This window comes from Cavia porcellus, unplaced genomic scaffold, assembly GCF_034190915.1.
Source record: "Cavia porcellus strain 051 isolate PalLab524CR breed Dunkin Hartley unplaced genomic scaffold, mCavPor4.1 scaffold_25, whole genome shotgun sequence".
Classification (NCBI taxonomy): domain Eukaryota; kingdom Metazoa; phylum Chordata; class Mammalia; order Rodentia; family Caviidae; genus Cavia; species Cavia porcellus.
The window spans coordinates 15,080,762-15,102,986 of NW_026947508.1; the positions used below are offsets into that span (position 1 = coordinate 15,080,762).

The window sequence follows — 22,225 nt, forward strand, 5'->3', positions numbered from 1 at the left end:
TTACCTTGCCAACCCCTCCCCAGAGTGCCGTGCATGGAGGTCATCACCAGAGCCCTGAACATAGGTTGGGTTATCTATCAGCCTCTTCTGTGAAAAAGAAAAGGAGGCTAAATTTAATGGTAACACAGTGTCTGTTGCAAGCCCAGAGTGAGCACCCAGGTTCCCTGACACTTATGACAATGGTCTCCTGCCCACCAGCTTCCCCCTAGAAGCAGAAAACCACATCCTAGGCAGGAAGCCCCTCAGCTCTGATGCAGTGTGCATGGGGCAAGTTCAGGGCCAGACATGCCAGTCCCTGTGGGTATTACAGCCATACACGCCTCACAGAGAAACAAAATATATAAGAAGACAGACAGCATCAATCTAGTCTTTTATATGGCAAATTCACGTGGGCCCAACAATTTTTACTTCTACAAAATGCTTACAAAAGTGGCCACGGGTATATATAAAAGGATGTTTACTGCAGTGTTATTTGTGGTATCAGAACATTGGAAACCACCCCCAGGTCCACCGATTGAGAAACACTGGGAGGTGGGACTGAGGAGGGAGATAAAGAAACAGACAGCCTACTTGCTCTACTCCTATGCTGTTTTTCTAATGATAAGTGTGCATTACCTTCCCTATTACAAGGGTGTGTGTGCATGTGTGTGTGTGTGTGTGCACGCGCATGCGCTTGTGAAGGTACCAAATTCTTAAGAGCGGTTGCATTCGGACATAGAGGACTGTGCTCCGGGAAGGGTGGGGAAGGGCTGTGCCTACTCACTAAATTCTTATTTATTTGACTTTCTAATTACAAGTGTAATCCGGTTTTGCAATGGCAATACAGTAAGCACATGAACTAGAACAACTACAACGAGGACAGAGTTCAGGCACCTCGTGGTCTCACTGCTGTGTTCGATGTCTTGTCGAGAAGTGCGGCTGGAGGTCGGTGGGGGATCATGAGGAGGAAGGCGGGGCCACACTGTACCACAATTTTGAAAACTATAAATTCTACCACTCACTAAGGGAAAGACAGAAACCTGGTTTTCACGTGTTATTTAGGGAGCCAAAAGTTATTGCTACACAGCTGCAACAGACAGGGAAAAAATGGATCTGAAAAGAAAAGAAAAAATGGATTTGGACCAGTTCCTATTTGACTAAGGCAGCCACAACCGAGCTTTCTGAAACAACCCAAGCGGTCTCCCTGGAAAGCCCTTGCTCACTTTGCAAAGGTGTACGCCTGCTCCCTGCGTACAACGACTCGGAAGGACCAAGTGATCCCCACATCTTTCAAATAAAAATTAACTACTCTGATAACAGTTAATCCTCACAGATTCATGCCTGCAGTTTTGGGGGGTTTTGGGGAGCTTTTTGTGTGTGTGTGCCGGAGACTGAACTCACGACCTCGAGTTTGCCAAGCAGGCACTTATACCACTGAGCTAAACCCCCAGCTATGCCTGCAGCTTTGTACCAGAATCCACATGACGCTGGATAAAGGTAACCGGCTAGTATCCAAAGGGCAAATCCTCCTGGGACTGGGAATGGTAAGCCATACCTAAGGTCCTCTTCTTGGTACGTGGTTGGCAGCCTTCTATTTCCGAGAAATTCCTAGGATCTGAGAGCAGAGACCGAAGCAGGGGAACTCCGGTGGGAGCCTGTCCCACTCTTGTTCTCTCTCTGAGTTACATTCCTCCCTTGATGCCACCTCAGGAGGGGCCACCCCAATGACGCAGACAAGAAGACAACATCCTGGCACCCTCCCAGCTGACTTGCTACTTACAGCAGGAGACGAAGACAATGAGAATGGCAATGACCTTCATTTCAGAGGAGACTGGGGGGTCCTGGGCACCAGGGTTCTGCCTTTGTCTACAGCTGAACGTCTGTTTGAGGAGGAAGTGACCAAAATGGGACAAGGCCATTTGGACACAAAACACCCTCTATCACTCAGGCCTTTGGAAGCTTTCAGTGGAAGGTTCAGAGAGATCTTCTTCCAAGCTAATTATCTCTGAACATGATACCATTCCTGCTATTTAGACCTACTTAGAAAAAAGTAAGAAGGCCTCGATTGTTTGAAAAGTGCAAGTGTTGTACTTTTTTGGTAGTTTTTTTTTTAAGTTTCTTTGGCAACATTATCCCTTTGACTATTTTTTCCCCTTGGGAGGAGTGAGTAGTCCCTCTGTTCCCAAGTTTAAATGGGACACACACTGTTCCTAGTGGAACAAAAACCTGGTTCTCTTCACCTCACCACTTGGTGTTTCCCTTCTTCCCTACCCTGATATTTTAATCAAAAAATCACCCTCTCTGAGGCTCAGTTTCCTCTCCTGTAAAATGAGACTGAAAATCCCTATCAGTAATGTCAAACCTTTATTAAGAAACTTTAAGATATCATGGCCGTCACATTACACAATCCTCGTAACAATTTAAGTTTCTCTTATCACTTTGGAGAGGAGTAAAGGATGCTCAGAGAGGTTGAGCGAATTCCTCGCAGTCATGAAGCTGCCTGCTCCACAGACCTGTGGGGACCAGATGGAATCATGAAAATAAAATTGGTTTGCATTTTAAACCACAGGAACAGGTAAACACAGCACTGTCATTGCTACCAGCAGTGTGATGACTCCGAGGCACATTTCCCCAGGGACAGCGGAGGAGGAGAATGCAGGCTTCCGCCCCTGCTGTGGAGCTGCCACGTGATCAGTCCACAGCTTTCCCTCGCTCCAAGTGGTCTATGTGGGCCCATCATAAATCAGGCCAGATCTGATACCATCGGAACTCGGAACACGAACAAGAGCTCCATTGAAGCTGGAGAAGTTGGCATGTTTGAGCTGCAGCTAGGTTTTCATCCAGTGACAACAGCACCTAGGAAAACATCAGAGTGACCATCATGCCGCAGAGCCCTGGGAGAGTTCACCTGGTGCCTTTGCTATCTTGTCCCTCTTTGGCAAAATTCTGGTGAGCCAGGTCCCAGGCAACCTTCATGTCAATTTCAGTGTGGCTAATTAAGTTCTGTCTCTACAGGCTTGCTTCATTTTTCTCCTTTGAGTCTGAAAAAAAATCACCACGTGCAGGTTTGGTCTACAAAGAAGGATCTTACAGCTTTCAGACAAGCAGGTAATGACAAGAAAGGGGCCTGGGTGCATGGCTGATAATGAAATCTGACAGGCGTTTATTAAGCACCAACTGTGTGCTCTACTAATGAGAAGATTCCGGCCCAAGCAAGGCTGCCAAGCTGGCCTTGGATCCCAAACAGGCAAATATAGGCCAAAAGCCCTGGGGGGGCAGAAATTCTAGGCTTGCTTCTCCACTGCTGCTGGAAGGGTTCCCAGTCTCATGGAGGAGAGCATGCCCGGCACTCTCACTCAGTGGGAACTGTTCGCCACTGCAAGGAACCATGTGGCCAAGATTATGACCCTTCCTGGGGCGGAGTCAACTCTAGCCAGTGCCTGGCTAGGTGATGGTTTAAACTGAGCGGTCCCTTGCCTCTTTCAGAACATCTCTGAGAAGCCACATCACCCCTAGAACTCCCTGGAGGATTGGCCAAGACCTCAGCAACTTCTTCTATATGTCACTGTCTAGCTCGGTCAGCTTGTCCCTCTGTGTACCAGCTTCTCAAACCATGTCACAGGCTCCTTTTCCCCAGTCTTTCCCTGTTCAGCTCCCACTAACTTCCCCTGAGAGCCTCCCAGCAATGCACTTCTCTGGCTCAGAATTCGTTTCCAGGGAGCCAAATCAGCCCATGGAGAGTGACAAGCATCCTCTAGCAGTTGTATAAATAAATGGCTTTGAGCTCAGAAGCAGGAGCAATGCACTCTCCTGGGTGGGTCACAGAAAGCATCTTCAAAGATGTGAATTTTGAGGAGGCCTGAATTCCCTTAAATTTGTTTTTTGCTCCCAATTCCTCTTTACCTCAAACCTACTGCCACTACCCTGCTTGACATATGAGGAAACCAAGACTCAGAGAGGAAAAATGACCTGAAAAAAAAAAAAAAAAAAAACTCCACCCAGTTACTGATTGGCAGCACCAGGACCTCCCTCTGGTCTCTGACTCCAAATTCAGGGCTTCCTCTCCCTCACAGGGTCCCCATCTATACTGCTCATCCACATGGGCTTCCGAAGGTCTCAGGGCATTTTCACACACTGACCTGCATGGCTACACCTCTGCCACAACTAATTTGGTTTTCTTCCTTTGACTTGGGGCTCTTAGGCTCATGCCAAAACAAAACTAAGAGCTCTGGGCCGGAAGGCCAGAGACTCAACAAGGGTATAGGCTCTCACATCCACTCCTGGAGGAACAGTCAGCAAATGGAGGGCCTGAGTTCTCTCTGGGTTGTTTCCAGACATATCAACTCACTAGCTTTTCTCCCCATGAAGAAAGTAAAGCAGAAAAAACATGTAAGCTCCATGAGGACACAGATCATGTCTGTTTTATCCACCTCTTTATCCTTAGTGCCCACCTGGCACAGATAAGCACTAGTGATGATGACAGACAGCATATGAATTGCATTAACCCTGTGTACTTTCTGAACACTTTACATATATTGCACTTACTAAATCCTCACACCCTCAGCCAGATAAGTATTGTTTATTATCCTCATAGTACAGATAAGGAGACTAGGCATGGAGGACATAACTACTTGGAAATTGAATAAATCTATGAATGAACAGTCTTATACTTCAAATCATAGATATAAAAGCAATACCTACCATCTGTTGAGTACCAACAAGGGGCTGGGCACTGCCTGTGGATTATTTCCCTTAATCCTCCTGATGAGGCATGGATTATCAATCCTGGTTTACTGATGAGGGAAATTGCATCCAGAAGAGGTTAAGTAATTTTTCCTGGAAGCTGATAGGTCCCTAAGTGTGCCTGGTGCCAAGGCTGGTGCTCCTCGTTACCTGGCTATTCTCTTGCTTAGGTGGATCATCAGACCAAGAGCTGTGCCAATCCAAAACACAGCTGGGAAGACAAAATCCAAAATAACCCAGCTCAGTAGATACACAACATTCTTACTTTACACATAGTTCCAACAAGCTCCTCAGCCCAGCAGTTGAGCAGCTGTGGAGTTAAGAGTGGCTTTTCTTGGTAGGAAAGCAGGAGGAATGATTAAACCAATAACCATCAAAGCCAAGGAAGCTGGGGCTACTGAATGTAAAGGCAGATGGCTTGATGCACATCGACAATACTGCAGCTAGAGCACAATTATTGGCTTTGAGTTCCAAGAAAGGTCAACCTGAGGAAGAGACAGGACAATCAAGGGTAATTAATGGATTCTATGTTAAAGAAGATTCGATGTCAGATCTATGTCAAAGATTTGATGTTGAAGAGGGGAGTTGAAGCTGTTCCACCATTTCCTGTCTGAACAATGTAAGCTCTCAAACCCCAGGTCCCCCTAGATCTGTGATGGAAACACCAATCCTGCCCACCCCACCAGAGGACCAGCAAGCTTCAGAAAGCTTCTGAAGGGGAAACCACTTGGTCAACACAGACAAGATGAGTCACAGTGTTTGCTACGCTCTTCTTCTTAACAAGACTGCAAAATAGGCAACACATGTTTGGATATTTTCCAACATTGTGGGATAAATAATAAAATGGTTCAGTATCTCAATAAATTCATTAGCCAGAAACTTGCTTCTCGCAGGTCCCTCAAGATGCTGAATCACCAGGAGACCTGACTAACTGCACCAGCCTCAGCCTCATTTCTAATTACCCACCTTGTTTGCCTTCTACTTAAAGGTTACCAGTGATCTCAGTCCAGAAGTCTAATTGGATCAAGGACCAGCAGAGAAAGACATGAAGTATAGTGTACAGAAATGCTGAAATCTAGATGCTGCTAGTTCAAAGCTGGGTCAAATGCTCTTTGGAGACAAATTGCTAAGAAATTAGACTTCCTGCCTTCAGCCAACATTGAGAGAGGTCTGAAGGAGTTCATTTAGACCCCAAGCCAGTTATTTTGGGTGAGTGCTAACTGGATCACTCTGAAAAGCTAGCTGTGAATCAGCACACTGTCATCATTAACTCAGTTCTCATTTACTGAGCATGCACCACAAAGCAAGCATGTGTGACTAAAGCAGGGGAGTCAGAGACAGGCAAGTTCCTGCCCTTGCAGAGCTCAGAGGCTACCGAAGGAGAGCTCCACATAACATGAAAAGAACATAAAGTCTGCCAACCCTCACCATGCACCTCCATGCAGTAGGCACTGTACAAAGAACCTTATGTGTGTTATCTCATTTCATTCTCACAACAATGATATCCTTTACATTTCTGTTTTATAGATATGGACACTGAGGTCCAGAGATGATAAGGCAGCTTCCCAGGTCCTCAGCTGGCAATTGATGGATCCAGGATTGCAATTCCATCTTTGACTCCAGAGGCCATGGCTGCAACTCTATGACCAGCTCAATAGGTGATTCAAGAAAATGTCACATTTGGGGACACAAAGGTGAGGGTGGGGCTCTGGATAGAAGGTGGAACCAGCTTTGGAACCAGCCAAAGTTTGGATGTGAGTTCCAGAACTGCTCTGCTGCTGGTCAGCTGGATGTTCTGAGAACAGCTGTTTTTTAAGGTTGAAGGAGCCAATGGTGCTTCCAAGGCAGAGAGTCACACACACCAAAGGAACTGTCCTAGTGAGGATGAATGGGATCATCTTGGGCTTGTCCCACTGGACTAGATGGAAACTAGACAGAGCACATGACATTGGGTGGCTAGGAAAAGCCTTTGTGGAAGACTCAGCTTTTAAGAAGGGATCTGAAGGATTTGATGGTTTGGATTCATTTAAAGGATGGGAGCAAGGTGGAGCAGGCAGAGCCAGACAACGGAGAGGAAGAAACTGAAGGCTACATGCAAAATGTGGTGACTGTAGCCCAGGAGAGAGCTGATGAACATAGTGGCGTAAGACTGGAAAGGAAAAAATGTCCACATTTAAGCCTGCAGGGCAGAAATCTCTGTCTGTGTTTACTGAGAATCTATTTTGTGTACATGCCAGAGACTGCGCATTACAATGCTTTTTTTCCCCTCTGGCCCTGGGGATGGAACTCAGGACTTCACATACGCTAAGCAAGTGCTCTACCACTAAGCTATACCACCAACCACCAGGACACCCTCTTTAAAGAAGGTCAGGAGATAGCAAAGACACAGCAATGGACTGACTGGCTTCCTTTTTCTTTTTCTTTTTTCTTTCTTTCTTTCTTTTTACCTCCAGCCTCTCCCTGGGGCTACATATTTCATGACCCTGAGGACCAAAAGACATGTACTGCTCAACACGATGGTTAGGCCACAGGCCACTTTACTGCTCCAGCGAGGACACACTCATGCATGCACGCACAGGGGGTGAGAAGACAACTCAGTTCGCCAAAGGATTGCATAATTCTTAGGTGATGTTAAAATAGCTGATGAAGAATCTACTTTAATCTTTTCTGAGTGGGCGCTGAAGGGCTGAAGAGCATCACTTAGATATTTCTGACAGAATCATTAACAAAAAATAAGCCACCAGCTCTGAGCTGCAAAACCATCAACTCCTAAAACAGTATCTCCTGCATTTTCCACAATGCCTCCTGAATTTGGAGGGATGCAGGGGGCATCCTTAACAGGAAGCTGGCCCAGCCCAAGCTCTCACCAGCAGCTCTCATGGTTGGCAGCATCCTCTCCAAAGTGGTCAAAAACATACCCACTGGAATGATCGCCTTTCTCTTGGTCTCAGAACAAATTGATGGCTGTGCCCATCACTTCCCATATAGTCACATCCTGCCTGCTCTTCTACCCTTGACTCAAACTGCATTAAAAAGAATCTGATTCAGAACTGCATCAGTGCACAAACGTGCTTTCTCAACCAAACTGGTGGAGGTCTTGAAGAGGCTAGAGTCATACTCAAAATCCTACATGCCCAAGACAGACCAAACAGCAATTATTTAGCCACGAGGCTAGATAATGAATCTATGGGTCTTGGGTGTCTAATAATGTAGCTTCTGATGATACAGTCTCTAAATTATTGCAGGTGATCTAGAGCCTGGCAGACAGCAATCCAGTTGGGAGTCCTAGAGTCATTTTAATTCCAACTTGGAATTAAAGCTGGGACATAAAGGATGAATGAGAATTAGGCAGATGAAAGAGGGAAGGGACTAAAGAGGATGGGGAAGAGTCTTCTAGGCCAATGGGACAGCAAGAGCAATTAGGCCTGTAGTCTAATGAGAATGCAACTTTCAAGTGTGACCACGAGGCAGGGAATGGGCTTTTGACCACCATGGTGATACACATAACTTTGGATGGAGTCGGAGGACAGCCCCTTTCCACTCCAGCCGAGAAGAAAGAAAACAAGGAAGAAGAGCAGGCAGGTTGTAGGTCTGATGGTAGACAGCTGAGAAAGTTTTCACATGGTGGCTGCTATTTTTTCTTTGCAGAGGGCAGCAAGATTGTCTTCCAAAAGAGAAGTAGGAGAGGGAAAGGTGGGGGATTTCAGGAGGGAGAACGAGGTTTGAAATAGGCCTTGAGAAGAAAGGAGAAAGAACTGAGCAGGGAAAGTGGAAGGCTTGCTGAGCAGGGTCAAGAGGCCAACGGAGGCTGGGAATGATGTTTTCCACTGTCCAAGCTTGTGGCTGCCAAGATTTCTTCACTACTTGGACACAGTAGATTTGAGTTGAGGATTCATCCCATGAAAGGGATAGAAAGACAGCAGGCAGGACAAGGACATGGAGGATTCCTCCCAAGAGAATGGCTGAGGCAGTGGACTATGGAGAAGGGTAGAGAGAAAGCCTGAAGTGCAATAGAACAGAGGTCTTGAAGATGAAAAACAAGTGTATTAGTGCTAGTTGTACAAGGGTTAGAGGCTGGGCTTGCCCCTCGCAGAAAGTGCCCTTCATCACTAAGTTTAGGATGCTGCTGAGTGTGCATCTGATGCGGCAGTGAGGTCAAGGAACTAATCCAGGAAGGGCCATGATGAGAACAGGCAAGTGGACACATGGTCCTGCTCCACAACTCTCAACAGACAGCCTAGCAGCAACCACTCAGATTCCAGAGTCTATGGAATCAATCAACCCCACAGTCTCGTGTTACAGGAGGGCACGGAGAAAGTCAAGTCTGATCCATGATCACACCTTGGTTTGGGGCTGGCAATGACTGGCCGCTGCTCCTGCACCATCAACCAGCCCAAGCCAGACCTCTCCTTCCCCTGGATGTATGCTCCCCAGAAGATGAGATACAGAGGCTGGCAGGCAGGTGAGGAAGAGGCCAGGAGAAATAGCCAGGATTCCTATTGCCTCCAAGACACTAAAGCCTGCCAGCCTGCTCCCCCACCGCACCCCTCTCAGGTTCCGGTCAAACCGGAAGCACTTGGCCCCTGCCCCAAGCGGTTGTCATGGAGACGTGGCTGTTTACCAGCTGCACCAAGCCTGGGGCGCCCGCAGCGGCGGATGGAGCAGAGCTGCGAGGTGAGCGCGCCGGCTACCCAACCCTGACCTGCCCACGGTCCCCGCTGACCTCAGAGAGACCAGAACAAGCCAGTCCCAGGGAGCCTGGCATCTCGCCCGTGTGGCTTTCCCAGTCCTGGCCTCAGGGACAAACCTCAGGAGACTGGAGCTGGGCCTCTGAGAAATAACTTCCCCAGGCACAAAGCTTGCCCTGCCAGAGAATCACCTTTGCTGAAACAGAAGTCCCAGGCTTTTGCAGCTGCTGAGGGGCCAAAACAAAACCACTGGCCATGACCTCTTGGTGGGCTATGCACAGCCAGCCTCTGGACAGGAACCCAGGGGGAAGAACTGCAGATCCAGGCACAGGGAGAACCAGAGGGAGCCCTCCCCACCCTGTGCTTTTGTTAAATTCATTGCAACTTTCTAGTTGATCTTTCTGCTTGTCCCTCAAATGCCTCCTTCTGCACCTTAAGCTTATGTGCTTGCAGGGCTGCCTGAACTTGAACATAATTAAGTTACCCCACCACCTCCCCACCCTTTTGCCACTGGAATCATCCCCAGTTCACTTTCCCATTCTTTGATCCCTTGGTGGCTTTTAGTTCAGTGTGGCACTCTGCATAGGACAGCGCATTGTGATCATTAGTCTGAAGGGGAACTGGGAATGGTACCAAAGTTCTCTCATCCTCCACCCAACGACCAAATCCTGTTGGTTCTTCTAAGCATTTTCATCCTGAAAGCCTGGTTGGGTGGGGGTGGGGGGGTGGCAGGAGGTGGCATTAACTGATAAACAGTTTTAAAAGACCAATTCGTATGTATGCATCTTGGTACATACTAGCAGATGGTATGTAGGTGGTTATATTTTATTGCTTTCACTGTAAGTTTAGATTTGGGTTGTAAAATAGGATAGTGGGACCCTGTGGTGGATTGTGGATAGCCTTGGAAAACAGAAAAATCTGTAGCTTTTTTTTCATCAAATTTTCCTTCCTTCCAGTTGATTTGGTGATTAATCTTAAGGAGTGGGCACTTGCCCTTCTGGCAACTTCTTGGAAACCCTTCTCAGTGTTTGTTTCCTGCCTCCTAGGAGGCCTCTGCAAGGCAGCTAGGGTGTTTAAGTAAACAGGCCACTTGGCTATTCGGCTGGCAGCTTGATGGATGCTCACGCCTAGATCTGTCAAATCACTTTCTGGTTGAGCGTCTGCCAGGCCTAGGGGTGGCGAAATGAGGGAAACAGAAGCCCGTCTGGACCTAGAGTTTGGGACCCAAGGTGTGAATATAAAGGCATATTTGGCCCAGGTTCCCAAACACCTGTTTCCTCCACCTCCCCTGCCCTTGCACTGGATGCTAGCAGAGCTGGTGTTCTCTCAGAGTAGCAGATGGTCCCTGCACTCGTTAGGAGGCAGTGGGTTCTGAAAGCAGGTTGGATGTAATGGTTTTACCTGAAGGAGGTGTTAGTCTCTAAATAACCGTGAGTGGGCTTATGGGGATTAGTCACCATCGCGGTTTTTCTCTGCGATAGCTCGCAGTCATGTTATCTTATGACCAGAGTGTCTTGAATATGACACCCCCTGAACATGGCTAATTATATAGTACCAAAAGGTATAGCAAGTGCATGCACATACTCAAGTTTTACTGTTAAAAATAATCCAGCAGAGCCTGTGAGAACATATGACTTTGCTCATCAAAGTTGTTAAGGAAGAGGTTTCTAAGTTACCAAACTTACTGACAGTTAAGCCTTCCCGAGGCGTGTGTGGGTGGTGGAAGCCAAGCCTGTGATAATTCTGGAGAAACTGTGGCAAATTAATAGCCATTCCCCAGTGGGAGGGTGGGCAGAGGAGAGTCGGGCTCATCTTTGGCACAGCAGTGGGACAGTAATGCCTCTGATGCCGTGCTCGGTACAGTCGCAGAGCTGCTTCATTACAAGTGAAGACTTTAGAACCGAACTCAGAGGGGAAAGTCTTCACAGTTGATCAGGAAATTAATGAAATTAGCAAGGAAATGGGCAGGTAATTCTGATGCCAAAAGTCTGCTAAGGAGAAGGTTCCTGAATACCAACAGCCAGACTGGGTGTGAAAAATGAGCTAGAAGTGGAAAATGAGAGAAGAGAAAGACTCCAGCTGTGAGTGGAACAGAGCAAACACAGAGGCCTGTAGATTAAGGAGGGGATAACTTTGTCCATGATTTTGAACAGAGCAGAACATTGTGAATATATAGAGATACTGCATTTTGGTGGTCGGAAAGAGGGTGCTCCCTACAATGAGGCTGCGCTGAGAATGTGCAGCTTAGAACTGTCAGAATGGCAAACTTAGAACCTAAAATCAAAGGGGTTTGAAATGACACTGTTGTAGCCGGGGATTTAACTCAGCGGCATAAGCGCCTGCCTTGCAAGCACGCAGTCGTGAGTTCGATCCTGGGTACCAAAAATAAAAAGATGAAAAGACACTGTGCAGGATTGGGTGAAGAAGGGAACTTGCAAGCAGTGAATTTGAGGTAAATAAAAGTGTAGAATTACAAGAGAAGAAATTGATTCAGGAGTGTGTCCCATTTTTGAGGTAGCTGCATATATGGTAGCTCACCCAAAGCAACCTCCTGTCATTTCTAGATAGTGGACAGGGCAGGCATAGGTCCTAGTTAGTACTGCCTGGGAGGAAGACCACCAAGGACCCCTGGGGTAAAGCTTGAAAGCAGCAGCTAAGAGACTGGACCTAGGATAGTAGAATAGACACACAACCAGAACCAAAAAAAAGCCCTCAACATTTAGTTAAGCCTTTATTATGTACTGAGTCTGGTATTTCCTATTTGAAGACATTGTTTCCTGTTCTTATCTTTGTATTATAGACAAAGAGACTGAAATTTAGAGGTATTTTAGGTATTTCCAAGGTTGTATAGCTAATACAATAAATGGGGAAAGCTACATCACAGAAACGTAGCATGGTGGGCTTATAAGCCTGAAATAGAATTCAGGTCCTGTGACTCCTGCTGTTAGAAACAAGGAGGTACTAGGAAATTATCAGACTGAGAGGGATGTGGTCAGCCTGTGAGCAGAGAAAGCAGTAATTACCATAGTGATCTGGATTCAGAAGGAAACGGGGTTCAACAAGATGTTTGTCGTGTTCTGGGAAAGATGTTATTGTGGACTTGGCGGAGGAAGTGGTGGTGATGGTGTTAGTGAAATGGTTAGAAGATGGCAATGAAAGAAGCGGTCACATGATTTGGGAGTCCGGGATCTGCCCAGAGACGCCCTCTACCAGGTCTCAGTGTGTTGCTTCTATTTGGATTTAACTGATGCTCGTGAGCACCCACCATGTGGGAGAACTAAAGCAGAGGTCCTTCATGTGGAAGACAGAAAAGTAACCAGAAATCAAAAGATAGAATGTGATGTACTGGGAGACAACCAGGACTGGTCTTTAAGAAGCAGCTCCCTTGAGTGCAAAGACACAGGACTAAGCGTCACAAGAGCTGATGCTCTCTCAGACTCTATCACCAGCTAGCTTTGTGACCACTGAGCAACCACTCTGTCTTCCACTTTGTGCAGCTGTAGCATTAACATCTGCTCAGATTCTTCTTAGAGTTGCTAATTTAGGATGAAATTTGACGAATTATGGCCCATGGGCCAAAATTGGCCGGTCAGTTGTTACTGTGTGGCTCATGAGCTAAGAATGGCTTTTACATTTATAAACTGTTGGGAGGGGGCTGTTTTGTAACATATGAAAATTGTTTGAAATTCAAATTTCAGAGTTCCTATCTGAAGTTTTATTGGACCCAGCCATACATGTTCAGTTACATACTGTCTGTGACCATGCTGTGAAGTCAGAACGGAGTATTAGGACAGACTGTGTGGTGTGTAAAGCCCCAAATAGTCACTCTGTGGCTCTTACAGAAAGAAATTGGTGAGCCCTTGTTTAGAATCCCAGTGCCTTCCCTTGTGAGCTCTGGCAGATGCTGGAGCAGCACTGGAGTCTTCCTGTCCCTGGCCTCCCAACCCCCAGTGACCAAGTTAGCGGGGATATTATGTTCGGCGATTCTGCAGACCACCAGGCAAGGCTGAATAATGAGACCAGGAAGGCAAGTGAAGTCAGGGCAAGCTCTGGGAGCACAGGGTAAGCGGCAACAGGGAGACCCGAGATGCAAGGGGAAAATAGGAATCGCAAAGGGTGGCTCTTCTGTTTGAATAATGGTGCCAGGGGAGGCTGCTTGTTCCTTCTTTAAGGGAGCTCTCCAAAGTGGGGTAGATAACTGCTCTACAGTGGAGCTGAGCCTGGTTTTCCTGCTGAGCATCTTAACAGCATGCCACTATGCTTCCACATCCATGGATGGTATAAAAACCACCTCCAAGGGAGGGATCTTCAGTCTGGGAGCCAGAAAATCCCTAAGCATACCAAACTCTCCTTGCTCCAGGATTTCATCCGTGTCTTCCCACTCCCCAGATACTTTTCTAGATCAAGGCTGGGCAAACTGTGATCCCAGGGCCCAATGTGTCCTACCCCTTGTTTCTGGAAATGAAGTTGTCCTGGACACAGTCACAGCCCCTGTACCAAATGCATTGCCCATGTTAGTTTTGTGCTGTAGTGGAGGCTTTGAGTAATTGTAACAGAGACAATGTGGCTCCTAAAGTTGATAATATTTATGGAAAATGTTAGCTAACTCCTGCTTTAGATTGTCACATGGCATGTTCCTTCTTATCAGTGGGGTCTCTCAATTTAAAGTCTCCTCCTCATAAGATTATTCTTATGAATTAGTTTCCCACCTTAGCTACTCTAATACAATACTTCGTTTTATTTGCAGCATTTCTCTTTGAAATATCTATTTACTTTTAAAGCTAACCCCAGTCTTCCCTCATTACAAAATTTAAACTGCAAGGACTTTGATTTGCTGACACAGTCTTAAGTCCCTGCAACGAATGAACCAGTGCAGAAATGAATTAAAGCTGGTGTCCCTCCTTAGATGCCAGAAACCCAGAGAGAAGGACCCAGGCTCTGGCCCATTTGTGTTTATGCTTGGCACTTGGAGAGTGGGTGCATGGACTCAGCTGTCCAGGACATGTGTTTAACCCATGGCCTTACCTGTTTTCTCTGGCTTCCTTAGGGGTCCTGAGAAGCAATGGCCACAGAAGCCCCTGTGAACTTAGCACCACCTGAACGCAGCACTGTTGCTGGCCCAGCAGCTGACAGCTTCCTTTGGCAGCCAGACTCGCTAAAAATGCATGTCATCAGGCCCAAGTCCGCCAAGGGCCGGACAAGGCCACGTCTCCACAAACCGCAGGGCACCGAGGAGTGCACTCGCCGAACCCTTCCCTCTCCACCTCCAGCCAATCCCAGTGAGCCACCAAGCAGCCAGAAGCGAGGAGCTTGTGTACCCACGTCGCCAGCTCAGGGAGCCCCTGGCGAGGTCCCTGAACTGCTGCACCAAGTGCCCATGGGGGCTTCCTCTTCTCTCAATAAGTACCCAGTCCTTCCTTCCATCAGCAGAAGGAGACTAGGGGAGGGAGCTGTGGATGCAGTAGCTAAAAAGTCCAGCTCGCCACAGCCGAGCAGCATCGAGGCACACTACCAAGAGGGGCCCCGCTCCCTGAAAACAAGCAAAGAAGATTCCAGAGCTCAAACTCAAGTCTGTGCTCTGGAGAGGAAATTCATCCTCCGCACCAAGAGGCAGAGCACCTCCAGGGCTGGAAACCTGGAGGAACCATCAGACCAAGAACCAAGGCTACTGCTTGCTGTCAGGTCACCATCAGGCCAAAGGTTTGTCCGCCATTTCCGGCCAACTGACGACCTGCAGACAGTTGTTGCTGTGGCTGAGCAGAAGAACAAAGCCACCTATGGACACTGCAGCGTTGAAACAATGGAGGTGCCCAGGAGACGGTTCTCTGATCTCACCAAGTCTCTGCAGGAGTGCGGGATCCCTCACATGTCAGTGTTGGGCATCTCACAGGACAAGGAAGAGGGGTGGCCCTGAGTCCACAGCACCCAGTAGGAGTCCTGGGTCTCTGAGCAAGGAGCATGCTTGGGTGCTGAGGCCTCCCAGGCAGCTTGATTCCAGGTGCCATGTGAGCCCAGGACAGCTGTGACCCTTGGCCTTGACTCCACAGAGTACCCTCCGAGGCCATGACACCTGCGCATGTCCTGAGCGCACTGGGAAGACTCCCAGCCATTACATTCAGTTCACCCCCAGGGCCACAGTGGGGACCAAGGCTCTTCCTGAAACAGCTGTGGCCAGGCCTTCTTCCTCCCACAGTGTTGGGACCCTCCTAGACAAGAGGTCCTTTCTGGAGCATCTGCTGTCCTTCGGATGAACTCTGATTCTTGAAGCCAATGGTTTGCATTTCTGTATTTGACCAGGATTAAACACTTCCAAGAGAGGATTCTAGTCTGGTAAATAATCAGGGTTTAGGGAGTACCTAACTGGCATTTGTATTTTTCACAAGTAGCTTTAAGAAACAGACTGTTAACCTTATCTTCAGAAGCAGCCTCTCTGCTGGGCTGGGGAGGATGATCACAGTCTCTTGGGGATTCCTGTCTGAATGAGGTGATGTCAGTGGGAAGAATGATTCTTCCACTAATGCAAAACCCCCAACGTTTTTCTGAAACAGTCCTGGAACTGAAAGGTAGGTTGCTCATATGGCTGTGGATAAGTTTTCGTAGACACAGATCAGGTTCGTAGCTTTGGGCAGCTCTTCTCTGTGAGCAGAATTGTTCAAAATTGAGACACGCCGGTGTGATCTGATTTCCTTTACTTTTGACTGTAAAGAAATCCTTTGTTTTCAAAATATGCAAACCAACAAGTCTGTACTCAGGACCCTGTGGCCTATCTGGGTGCAGGTAAATTATTTTACTCTCCTATTTTGGTGACTGGCCCACTTCAGACATAGATTCTTTCCATAGTGACAGTGCAGCACCCTGTGGTCTAATTTTAAAGACTCTGCACTCTCCAGGCTCTTTTGCTGTCCTGTGTGAGACCATGGCCATGCAGCTACTCACTGGCGTGGAATGCATCTGGCCACCTTGTCCTTAGCTCCCCTAAAGACTGTGGAGTCTTATTTTCCCAACTCTGAAGTAGAAATGTAGAAAATTTGCCAAAGTTCTCCAGTAACTCATCTGGATTCCTCTGTGGCCAAACCACCCTTCAGAGTAGGCGACCCTCAGACCTTTTGGGCACCTCATCCTCCCTGCCCCAGTACACAGCCATTGCAAAGCCCTGGGCACTGGTCCATGCCCCTACCTCCTAGGTAGGCAGAGAAGGGAGCAATCAGGAGTTCTAGGAGCATGTAAATGTTGCCACCATAGCAACATTCTTATGTATGCATCTTGTGCTTATGTAAGACCAATGCTTAGAAATGGTCTCAAACACTGATGATGCCTTGGTGATGACATTTACCACTGCATGCTTTGCTCTGGAAAAGGGTCACCTGTCTCCACTACACCCCACATCAGCCAGATCACTCTAGAATAGATGATTTCTGAATGTTGGCAGAATATCTTTAATACATCCTGGCTTGGTGAGACACCGCTTTGATTGGAAAGATAAGCCGGAGGTGCAAGGCTGGCACTGCCTCAGGTAGACCCAGGCAGCTGGCATCCTCTTCCAACCCCTAACCATGCAGAAGGGACCAGTGGCTTGAGCTTGAAATCTACAATAAAGGAACTTCACCTCCCACTGGGACAGCAGCGCGTATCTCTGCATCTGCCCTGGGAGGCTGGAGGAAGGACCACCCATAAAATCACACCCACCTATGACTTGGTGATTTCTCCAGCTGGGAAAGCTCTAGAAAACTCGGGTGAAATGGATGCTGTTTGAAGGAGTCAGAGTTTTCTACTCTCAGGGCTTTCCTGCTGCTATGGAGCTTAGAATTGCGGGGTGGTAAAAACATGGGAGGCCTGAAGCAGAAACACTTTAGGATATTCTAGGATATGCAAATAAGGCTAGATTTGAACCATCGTAATAAACAGTGTTTGGACAAAAGATGATGATTCTAACAATAAAAAACTGATTTGTGTGAAGTGATTTGTGCAGAGGCGTATCTTATACTTTAGCTTGAGATTTTGGCCACCACACACTGGGTGGACAGAGGGATTTGTTGACCTAGTATTCAGTTTTTTCCTTGCGAAAGTATTCTATAATTAGAATCAAGTCCTCCTACACACACACACACACACACACACACACACACACACACTGCAGATATCAACACAGAGCTCCCATGACTCCTGCTTCCAGCTCCTGCCTTAGCACCAAGCTTCCCCTAAATGTCATTCAAACTGCTCTTGCTTTTAAGGGTTGAAAAGAACTCTACCGGGATCTAGAGTTCTTTTTGGCTCTGAATGTGGCATTACCAACTGGGCATCCTGGGCTAACGGGCTCAATGGAGTCAACACACGAAAGCTGGTGGCCCTAGGCTGACCAGCCTTACCTGCTTTGTGGTCACAGACCTCAGTCATACATTTAGCCAACAGTCCCTGAGGGCCTGCCCTGCGCCACACTTGATCACAGGCATAGGTGCCCTAGTAAGAAAGTGTTGGCGAGAGAATGTGGAATCCAGGGGCTATAAGGGCGTGCATGTATCTTGGTTACTTTTTTTCTCATTGCTGAGACAAAATATCTTACACCCAAAGTGAAGGAAGGAAAGGCTTATTTAAGCTGGCAGTTTTTGGAAGGTGCAATCCATAATCAGCTGGCTGCAAGGTAGGATGGCATGGCACTGGGGCAACACTTCAAGGCAGCAGCCAGAGCGAAAGGGAAAAGCATGCCTCTTTTCCTCCCTTTTAGTGTACACAGGCCACCTCCTCCCTCCAGGGCCGGTGAGGTACTGCAGAAATCTCTGTGCCCTCCTCTTGCACAGATTAAGGATATTTACAAATCCTGGCTCCCTGCTGAGTCTCTCAGTTAAACTTGTAAACTTCTCAAGTTGACACAATGTATCAACACCATAACTGGCAAGAAAGGTCCCAGAGTAAGGGTCATGTTATGTCATACTGTGACTTCTCCCTGTCTCCCCTAGAGGAAACTTTTCCATGGGTGGCACTGAGAAGATTGCTCCTTAGGGACATGAGCTGTATGACAAAGCTTTATGACAAGTTATCCTGATAAAGCCCAACAGGTAAATTAATCTTGGCAGCAGAAAGAACAGCAAGAACCAGAAGTGACTCATCATTTAGAATCCAAAAATTTTGTGCCAACAGATGGAAGGTGGTTTTAACACAACAGTCCTCGCTCTGGAAGCACCTGGGGACTCAGCCAACAGTCGTCAGGCCGGGGCAGTCCTGCTGAAGAAATGGCCTGTGAGGTTGACCATGGGCCAGTAGTGACCCCAGAGCTCCCATACGACACACTTCACAAAAAATAAAGTGAGTCCAGAGACATCCCAGTCCAGTAATGATCTTGGAGATGAACCACAGAACGCCAGCATCACAAAAGGAGACACCAAAGAACAAGGCTTCCCTTTAGCTGACGCTCTTATCAGCCTTTTTAAATGGGTTTCCAAAATCAAAGCCGCTTTGTCCCAAATGCAAAAAAAATTTCTCTACACAATTTTTATTTAGGTCTTCAGTAAATTGGGATAAAAGAACGCTTGGTTTCCTAGAGTTTGGGGGATAAGATGAGCCTCTTACATTGGAGTTTGGGGGATAAGAGTTTGGGGGATTAGAGTTTGGGGGATAAGATGAGCCTCTTACATTGGAAGAGAATTTTTTTTATCACCTAAGCAGAACCACAAGCAAACTAGAGTATTTTGGTTGGTATTTGACTGTTTGGATGTCAGCCTCAGAATTAAACAAGAACAAGTATTCTTTTAGTCTAATGCTACATACACTAATGATGCTAAAAGTTCATGAGTCTATTTACCCTGATCCCAAAACCAGAACCAACCAAATCCCTGCACGGAAGTGGAAAGGTCAGAGCCACTGCAGAGGCGTTGGCAATCAAAGTTGAGCAGACTTTTGGTGACTCAGTTACCAACACTCAAGACAGTAACTCATAAAAATACAACTAGGTGGATTTTTTAATCCACAGTACTGGTGTGAGATTTTCCTTTCCTGATTAGAGAAGTTCCTTCGCAGCCCTCTCTGACATTTCTCTGCTTTCAAACAGTTCAAGAGGCAGCAGCTGTGCTGAACAGTTGATGTAGAAGATCGAACCTCTGGAGGTAGCTCTGGACTCACTTAAATCCTATTGCATGAGGTTAAGTAACTGACGTACAGATGCCAGTGGGTAAAATTGAACAGTGCCTTCTGTTTAGAAGGGCGCTCTGGTTAGTGACCTGAGTAGACTGTAGGAGCCAGGATAGTGATATAAGTGTTGGAAGACCAACTCCTGGAATAGATGGTAGCCCAATGATGATGGCTGAGACAGGATAGTAGCCAGAGATGTCATGAGAGGTGGTCAGATTCCGGATATAGAATCTTTTTTCTCTACACAAAAAAGTACAGTTTGACAAGCTGAGACCTTCCCATGCGGATTTGGCTTGACCAGTGTCACCAATTTGGACAGTTTTTGCAGAAACAGCTAAACATGACATGGCAGCCGGGAGATACACTGATCAGCAGTGATGCTCCTCTGAAGGAAATGCGCAAAATGTTCACAGTGTACAAAGGAAATCAAAGCTATTGGTTGCTTGCATTGAGAAGAGACCCAACTAAAAAAAAGTCACTGTTTCACTTAATGTTTAAGTCAAGTTAAAACTAATGATCTTCCTACTCTAGGGAGATGATTGCTCACAGAGGCTGCTAATGACATCTCCATCCCAGCAAAATAGGCATCATGGAGCCTCGCTCCCTCTTTCATCCTTTCCTTTCTTCTGCCCTTCATTCCATTTATGCAGGTTGAGCAGCTGAGTCGGGCTGCACGGCATCTTACCAGAGACCAGTGGTCTAATTAGCGAAACTCTTGGTTAAGTAATTTTAATGACTCCCTGTTCTTTACAATGAGGCAACTGTGTGGTAGGGCTTTGCTCCTTTTGTGACCAGCTGAGAACTGGTCCTCTCTGATGAGCAATGTGGATAACAGAGACTCACTCCAATTGGTGAGCATCCCCAAAAGACAGCCTGAGTCTACTCACACCCTGGCCCGTTGCTACAGGAATAGCCTGTCACTTGCCACAGGTCCTGGGGGTGGGGGATAGCAGCAAGGATGGCCCTCCCAACAGGGAAGTATAGTCTGGAAACTGCTGCCCTCACCCCAATCTCCATCCAACCCTGGGATGCTGTGCATGTCAACCAGACCAGACTCAAGTGTTCCGTGACCTGAAGACTGTGGCTCTGGATTCTTAGACACTTAGTAAGGGATTTCTTCCACCCAAGTCTCAGCCCTAACTTGTAGTTTTCTTCTAAATCGAGCTCCCAGCAGGCCCTCATTGGATTTAATCCATCTGTGACACGTTAATTTAACAAATATATATTAAATACCTATTTGCCAGGTACATAGTAGACTCATTAGTGAACAGGCCCCAGATCCCTGCTCTCATGGAAGTTACATTTAGTAGGGAAAAGACTAAATTATAAATGTAATATGCATAGGAGAAGAGGGCACATACAGTGGAATAAGGAAAAATGAGCAGGGTTTAGAGAGCCTAGGTAAGGGGAGGGTGGCAGAGGACGGACCTTATATGAATGGTCAAGGACGATCCACGTAGAGAACAGGAAAAGGAGGAGTCAGCTTGTGCTGTGCTGGGGGAAGAAAGCTGCCAGCAGAGGGCACCCAGGGGTCCCAAGGAGGGGTGCAGTCTAGCCTGTCAGAGGAAAGACAGAAGCCAGCATGGCTGGAGTGAGGGAGAGAGACAGAGCCCTGTTAGAGACAGGAGTCCAGACCTCCTCTGTCACTCTGGGTCACGCAGGGAGCCATGGCAGGGTGCTGAGCAGAGGAACACACACCCGATGAGTGTGTTCAGATCACTCTCCAGCTGCTGTGACAACAGGCCCAAGACAGAGACAGAAGAGCAAGCAAAAGTTATCAACATAATCCAGGCTAGAGACAAAACCCAGGATGGCAGCCACAGTTGTCATGAAAAGTGGCCGGTTTCTGGGAATACAGTCTATTTAGTTTTTTTTTTTAAAGGAAGCTTAATTTCATTATTAAAAATAGTGTTAAGTGAACGCTAACCCATAATATGCTGCATCATCATCATCCATGATTTTTCCAAGCCGAAAAGGCTCGTTCATAGAATCCATTAGACTCTGCCCTGAAGACAAAAATTTTTAATACAGAACTTGGAAAATATAGAGAGGATTGAAGAGGGAAAAAAATCAACCATAATCCTTTCCAGCCAAGATAACCATTGTTAGTAGTTGGCATGTATTATTTTATCCTTGGAGAATACATTTAGTTTGCACATTACTTTCTTGCCAATAGGCACACATGCATATTTTCAACATTTGTAATCCTAGCAAACACAGTTTTATATTCTTCTTCCAAAATTGTACAGCCTTTATAATTATTTTAAAATTGACTCATATTTCAGCATAGTGAAGTCCTATAATTATTGAACCATTTCCCTTCCCTGGGACATGTCTAGTTTTTCACCATAGAATTCAAGGGTGAAATCTTCCTTTATACAGCTTTTTGCATCTTTTGAATTGCCGTATTCCTTTAGGATAAATATCCAGAAGTAGGGTCAGTAGGATGAAGTGTGTGAAAATTTGATGGATTTTGCTCTTTTGCTTTTCAATGTGGCACATAACAAAGCCAAGAAGCAGTTCCACTGTACCATCTTTCTTTTTGAAGTCACCACTTTTCCTAATTGTCCCTAATTTTTTGGACGGAAAATAGAAACTAGACTTTTTAATTTGCATATCATCAATTACTATAAAACAGTAATATTTTCCATGTCCTTCAATAGATTTTTAATACTAAAGGGAAAAAAAACTGC

At 46.7% G+C, this 22,225-nt stretch overlaps 2 protein-coding genes across 21 annotated transcripts in view; one reads left to right on the top strand and one right to left on the bottom strand.

Moving 5' to 3' along the window:
- Positions 1 to 22,225, bottom strand: part of Pla2g2c (phospholipase A2 group IIC) — a 66,304-nt gene that overhangs the window by 9,547 nt on the left and 34,532 nt on the right. For 2 of the 20 annotated variants that reach the window (XM_063235642.1, XM_063235641.1), the window contains exons 2-4: positions 2,741 to 2,835; positions 1,760 to 1,859; positions 1,535 to 1,594 (exon numbers count right to left, since the gene is read on the bottom strand). The exons of 6 other annotated variants lie outside the window; for them this stretch is intronic. In XM_063235642.1, the coding sequence (XP_063091712.1) occupies positions 1,535 to 1,594; positions 1,760 to 1,859; positions 2,741 to 2,794 (214 nt within the window). In that variant the 5' untranslated portion in view covers positions 2,795 to 2,835. 12 more of the 20 variants (XM_063235640.1, XM_063235644.1, XM_063235643.1 and 9 more) reach the window with 12 other exon arrangements.
- On the top strand, positions 9,245 to 17,366 carry Ubxn10 (UBX domain protein 10). The gene is made up of 2 exons (XM_013154121.3): positions 9,245 to 9,396; positions 14,458 to 17,366. The coding sequence occupies exon 2, from the start codon at positions 14,473 to 14,475 to the stop codon at positions 15,322 to 15,324; it is 852 nt and encodes a 283-aa protein (XP_013009575.1). The 5' UTR covers positions 9,245 to 9,396; positions 14,458 to 14,472; the 3' UTR covers positions 15,325 to 17,366.

Excerpts from the sequence above, each read along its gene's own strand:
- Ubxn10 (XM_013154121.3), top strand. The coding sequence starts at position 14,473 with ATGGCCACAGAAGCCCCTGTGAACTTAGCACCACCTGAACGCAGCACT.